Source organism: Cariama cristata, unplaced genomic scaffold, assembly GCF_000690535.1.
Source record: "Cariama cristata isolate BGI_N322 unplaced genomic scaffold, ASM69053v1 scaffold4069, whole genome shotgun sequence".
Taxonomy (NCBI): Eukaryota; Metazoa; Chordata; class Aves; order Cariamiformes; family Cariamidae; genus Cariama; species Cariama cristata.
The window spans coordinates 39,267-45,943 of record NW_009636171.1 but is presented as its reverse complement, the minus strand read 5'-3'; the positions used below and the strand labels follow the sequence as shown (position 1 = coordinate 45,943).

Sequence of the window (6,677 nt, the reverse complement as noted above, 5' to 3'; positions counted from 1 at the left end):
AACAGGGGCCACGCGGAGCGCTTTGCCGCGGCTGTGAAGGTGGACACGCGACACTGCCTTCCTCTTCAGTGCCCTAAGACAGACAAATACCTTCCATTTAAGAGAGGGAAGTTGTAAAAGTTCTTCGTACTAAAAATCTGGTAAATCATGTGTTTGTTAACGTCTGGTTTTGATATAAAATGAAAATACCACTGTAGGTTTCCATTAATCTTTCCCATTCTTCCTTCCTCGGTCAGAAATCACTAGACCGCAACTGAATACCAAATAGGCTGAAACTAACCCAGCCATCTCACAGTTTAAGCTGTACCCCTTTCAGCAGTACCCTGGCCCTGCCCTCCTATTTCCAAGCCTTTTTCTCCATTTTGTTTGGACTAGCCGTCATGGAGCTGCAGGTTCAGTCAGATCAATCTGTTAATCTAGCTGCAATGATCAGCAAGCCTTGTTTCCATAGGTTCTACAAGTTGGCCAAGGTGTTCATTCGTTTCACCGTGCCCCCACGTGGCTATCGGGACTGGCACAAAGGAAATGGTGAGGGCGTGCCGCGCCTGGTGGGCCACCCCTGTCAGCAGTGCCACGGCCACGAAACCACAGGGCTATTCTGTAGGCTAGCCGCTTGTGGTTTTTTAGTGCAATCTACTGGGATTTAATCGTGACCTTATAACTGCCTCATGTTATTGTTCTTGTTTTAGAACCACAGAAAAATGGAACGGACTTGAGATCTATTTTCTGTTTTATTTGCAACAGCCCAAGTATCCCATGGTTTGCCCCAGAGGCTTGGAAACATCAAGAAGCATCAATGTTAGTCGAGTCACCTGTGCTAAATAGCAGGAAAGACACTGCAACTGTCTGATTTTCCTGCCTCAAAGTATTGTCCCATGAAAGGAGAATCTTACCTGTTTGTCAAGTTTACCAGCACTCTGTACCAGATGCCTGCAGCATGGCCCTGGACATAGGCCAGTGCCAGACAAATATTCTGTGTCTGTACTTAGCCAACCATACATACACCAATAGTCTAACTCACCCTGCCTAGATTCTTGTCTAGTACCGTCACTATGGTGTGTTTTTTTAAAAAAAAGAACTCGTTATTTCTCGCATGTCTTCTTAGAGGAGATGGGACCTATCAGAAAATAAATGTACGTTCCACTTTTGTGTATGACAAAGAAGGTAATAGCATTCCTCTTTGAGTACCTGCAGACCTATCAAATTTTCTTTATACAATGTTGGAAAATGTCAGGCTAATGGAGAAATACTTATTCTGCAGATAGTATTCATTTTTAATGTGGTTGTTACAGGTGATAAAGCTACAAGAGAAGGGCATGATAAATGTTGTCTGTGGGGAATGCCATTTTTACCCATTATTTGCTAAAAATATTTTTGTGAATTATTGTGTCTTCACCAGATAGCCTAAAGAAAGGCTCTACTCCTTCATCTTCTGTTCATCTGGTTTAGTGCTCACTGTATGAAAATGGATTTTCATCTCCATTTGACTGCATGCAAGAGTGTCTGGGATTGATGGCAAGAACCCCCCGACCTAAACTACACCCCCCCACCCCTGCACCACCCCTGGTGACTTCTGAGTATGCCAGGCACTCACAGTGACTAACAGTCACTGGATGCTGTGTTTTGAACACAAAAGCAATATCTATTTTGTAAGGTCAGGGCCTAGATGTTTCAAAGTCCGTGAAATTACTGAATACTTCTAAATACATTGTGCTCCTGATCTGTAAAATGGGTACAGCCTTGTAAAACTGAATGGAAATCTCAGAAGTTGTACTGTTATTATTTACTCATTATCTTTTAAAGACAGTTTATTACATCTGTCACTAGAACGGAATTTGAGAATTTTACAGTAAATACAGGATGAAGCTGCCTGCTAGATAAAGAAAATACTTAACAGCACGTCAGGAACCGAGCCTTTGAGTAATCAAAAGCACTCAGTAAGTAAAGCAGGCACTCTGTGGAAAAACAGTGTGTGGTTTATGTAATTAACAGTTGTATTGCAGTGCACAGCCATGAGAGGACCAAAAGAAGCTAACACCGAGTACGTTATTTTGGTTCATTGTATTAAACTTTTCACATTCCTTTTTTTGTGTGTGTAATGTAAACATAACCTAAAAGAAAAGACTAAGACAACTGCAAACCTAATGAAATTGATGCTTTGTCTGCACAGTCTGGCATGTAAGCTGTCTGTGCCAATGAAGATTTTTTTCTCCAAACATGTTCTGTGTGGGCTCACGCCAGAGTGAAGCTCATTGTCTTTAACAAGATGTGATTCAGCTCGTAATTTAACTCAGTCCCATTTCCACTTAAGTTTGCATTTAACGGAGCTGTAAATAATGGACAAGCTGGGCTAGCCTGCTGAAATTACTGCATGGTCTTCCAGCTTTACATTTGTGAGAGAAGCAACTGTCTCTTACGTGTTTGGAAGGTAGTTCCCATGTTGTGGGGACTCTTGCAGTCTACTTAAAGAGTTATAGTTATCGAATGCACAGGTCGATGCATGATGTTAGGACACAGTGCTGTAGTTTCTGCAAAGCCTTTCGTGTTGTGATGAGAGGCAGAACTTGGTTGTTGAAATTTTCCAGTCTGTGGTGAGAGAAGGGGAAAAGGAGCGTGGCAAGGGAAGAGGAATCCAGCTGCATGCTACAGACAGAACAGTGTATTCTCATAGAGTTACTGAACCATGTCCTGCCCTTCTTTTGTGCATATAATGGCCATGGAGAAGACAGAGTATCTGCAAAGAAATATAAAATATTTGTATATATAAATTACAGTATATCCAATAGTAAGGGTTCATCTTTTGAAACTAAAGCTACTTGAAGTTGAGAATTAATTAACCCATTAGTATTTTGTTAATAATTAAAAAGAGTTCTTAATGGAGGATTCTTACAAAGAAGCAGTCGAAAATTCTCTTTTAATATACAAGGGAGCACACAGCATACGTACAGTTTCCTTACTACACACAATCCAACATGTTTCTCAAATTTTTTTTAATGAACAATAAATTCCTCCCCCTTTCAGGATTAAAAAGATGACAGCAGTAGCTGAAGAGCGGCCCCAGGTCTGCAGAACCAGCAGGTGTTGGTGTAAGGAGGCCTCAGTAAGGCAACGTGGGACGGGGACAGCGCTGAGGGCGACAGGCTGTGTAGGATCTGGGGAGGAAGAATTTTGCTAATTGTGGCACCCCCAGCCAACCTTCCCGCTGGTTCCAACAGCTGCCATAAGCTGCTGTAAAATACCGCTTGATTACAGAACTTCCCTGATCCTCTTCATCCCGTTCAGAGATTCCTGTCCCCACCCTCGGTCAAACTAACCACCTGAAGGCGAGGCATTCGTGGTGGCATGGCAGCCGCACCGCTGATGCTGTGATCCTTAGGGAGCGGTTGGCGTTTCCCTAGTGAGCAGTGGTTTTGGAGGTGTCTGAACAGGCCAATAAATGTAACTGCTGTTGGTAAGCATTTAAAAATACTCATTTGGGAGTTAATTTTTTTACCCAAAACAGTCTTTTTGTTTTTCTGTATGCAGTGGATCTCACCCTTCTCCCGTTGAAGTTTCCTAGGAACAGACACTAGGCTTGGAAATCATTTTGAAGTGTGCGAGGGAAATGAGATCTAAGCTTTTCGTAAGAAAAAAGGGATATTTTTTATATGCGCGGTATTTTTTTTCATCCTAATTGTTACACAGGACTAAGTACTTGTCTGCATTTTTTCCATTTACCTTAAAGGGGTAAAATCATACTTCTGAAAATCACTTCATGTGATTTTGGGGGGGGTGAATTGGAGTCTTGTAGCTTACTAATTTTTTTTTTGAAATAAGTTACGACTGTATTAAGTAGATTTCATTTCTTTAGTGATGGGTTTTGAATTATCTGTTTAATGACAATATTGGTTCTGTGGTCTTTCCTTTCGTGCTTATTGACTTGCACAGTGTCAAAGATCCAGTATGGTGAAGGGCCTTCACAGCCCTTACCCTTTTTTTTTTCTTTTTTTAGCACAATACGGTAGCGTATTGTCTGTATATACACACAAATTCCATTAATTTCTGTGGGAACTGGACACATGCATGTAGGGCAGTTGTTTCTAAGGTAAAAATACGCTAGTTTTGCTCACCTGTGGCTGCAAGATGTAAAGGTCACTTAAAAAAGAATAATTGAGCTAAGATTTTTAAGAAGTTGATGATACTAGACTTTTACAGATGAACAAGATTCCATGAGAACTGTGAAGCAGTTCTCAAGAAACACATTTTTAAAAGTCAGAACTTCACACTTTAACTGGTAGAATGCATAGATTGGCTTTTCAAAATGTTGATTCCATCTATGTTACCATGAAAAATCAGTGAGTTAATTTTGGTACCTTTACACTTTCCTTTTTAATGCTATATAACTCCACCTGGCAATGAATAACTGACATAAAAAATGGCAAGGCTTAAAATAATTTTGCTTGAAGTGGACTGCAGGTGGAAAAATAGCTTTTACAATATCTTTAACAACGCCAGATTTGGAAAAAAGGCTATAAAATTTATACGGCATGAAGCCTGGAAGAAGCATTTTTTGAGATACTCAACATTTAGTAAAACCTAGGGAGCAGAAAGAAAATTTCTTGTAAATAGCTTTTATGTCAAAACTGTTTTGGAGCTAGAAACGTATTTATGCACCTGATGTCTCTAACAGTAAGTGAAAACCAAACCGAACTCTTCCAAACTCATTGTCTGTGAACTGTTCCCCAGCTCGCTCGCTCAAATACAGCAAAGATTGTGAAAAGCTACCCAGAGTTTATAGTCCAAGAAAAAGGATCTTTGTTCTGACCACTGGGAATACAAGATATGCACTGCTTTTTTTTAACCTTTCTGAAGTAATTTATCAAAGAAACGGAGATTTTTATTTGTTTATTTCTGCTTCTTAGTAAGGGTATTTCCTTTCCAATCTACAGCATAGCTCACCAAACTCCCACATCTGTTTGGCTGTTTCCCTTTTAGTAGATAGGGTCTTTAAAACAGTCTGTACTAAATGCCATCTAAAGCTGATTTTGTGCAGTTGTGAAGTCAGACCCTAGTGAAAGGGACTAGAGTGTGAAACAAGTTTAGAAGTAGAGCAAAGGAGAAAATATTTCAGAGTATTTTTAAGAATTTTGAGAGATCTCACAAGACAAACCCATATAGGATGGCTTTTTCAATGGAAAGGGTTGCAAAAAAACCCCCAAACAATCTCGCACCTTGTCTGCTTGAGACAAACAGAAAAGAGAGAGATCAAGCCGAAGCTAGATAAGCAAAGTACGTGGGGAGGGGAATTAAGTGATAAAGTACAGTGAAATTGGCTGGGTCAAGTGCATTGACAGCTCTAAAATGGGAGACCATTTTGAACTGAACCTGGAATAACAGAAAACCAGCGAACTGTTTGCAGATGGGACTGATGTGGTAAAAAATACTGTTGTATAAAAGGTGCTGCGAAAGATGAAAGCAAGCTGCTCTTTGCATACTCCTCTGTAGGAGAGGAAATGAGGGACGGTCTCAGTGGTGACTTACTGTCTGCCCGCAGGCAGCGGACGTGTGTTTTCAGAGATGCATGAATGTACCAGGGCTGGTGTGTACAGTAAACAACGGGGATTTATCGTTTGGTGCGAACAAAGATAGGGCTAGTGGGTACCACAGTAATTAATGAGTATGCTAACACACGTTATTTCTCAGTTGGTGTATGCAAAATGAAGTCTGGATTTGCTCTTGGTACTCACTATTTGGTTTTTTAATGTGAATGTACTGTATTAATCTTTTCCCAGATCAATAGTTGTGGAATATTTGAATTAGACTGAAGCTTTAAAATAAATTTAACTTAGGAGATAATTGGAAAGAGTTCGCTCTTGCTTCTTTTCTTCAGAGAAATGGGTTTCTGTGCGTTCAGGAGCACAAAGAAATGCAGGTGTGTTTAGCAATTGCCGGCTGTGTTGTGGGGTTAGTCCGGTAAGCTCCTTTTGGGCAGGGAGTGAGTGCCTAAAGACCTGAGGGCCACAGTATCCTGAACAGGCCCCGGCTTGTCTTGTAAAGGAAACAACGACGGTAATAGTAATAGTACAGGTTCCTTTCATCTCTGCCGTAAGTCACCTTATTAGATTATAAAAGGCAGTTGCTGAAAAATAGGTGAGAGGACTTTGCACGTTTAAAGGTAAGCAAATGCAACTGCTTGAGCCAACAGTTACCTCCTCACTCAGAGTTCTTTTTAACTCACTTAATTTTGTGAGTCTGGATTATAGTGCAGCCCCACAAAACTGTAGCGTAACTGAAGGAGGGAGGCAGCCAGCTGCATTGGGAGTGTGGGGATGAATGTCCGGGGACAGCGAGCTCTTGTGTCAGAGCAGCTGGGGAGGACACGTTCCCTGCAGGTCTCTGCCGAAGGCCTGATCTCTGGAAAGCTGACATTCTGTCTAGCCCAGCGTGACAGTCCACGAGGAAGTGTGTGAAGAGTTTGTTCCCTGAACAATCGCTCCAACTTCTTTACCAACCCTGAAGTTGTGCTAAATTGATCCCATACATTAATAATTATTTTGATTAGGTCTGTTTTTAATCTGAATCGCTTTGCTGATTTGAGTTGCTGGGCAGAGCCTAAACCAGTTGTACCAACTGAGCTGAGGAGGTAGCAGAAGATGGGAACGAGCAAGGTGCGGAACCGCCTGTGACATTGTGTTTGT

The 6,677-nt window shown here is 41.2% G+C and overlaps 1 protein-coding gene across 1 annotated transcript in view; it reads left to right on the top strand.

Moving 5' to 3' along the window:
• Positions 1-380: 380 nt before the first annotated feature.
• The window catches only part of WWTR1 (WW domain containing transcription regulator 1), a 45,563-nt gene continuing 39,266 nt past the window's right edge, over positions 381-6,677 (top strand). The window contains exon 1 of the mRNA XM_009707807.1: positions 381-528. Within this exon, the coding sequence (XP_009706109.1) occupies positions 381-528 (148 nt within the window). The remainder of the gene's footprint in view (positions 529-6,677) is intronic.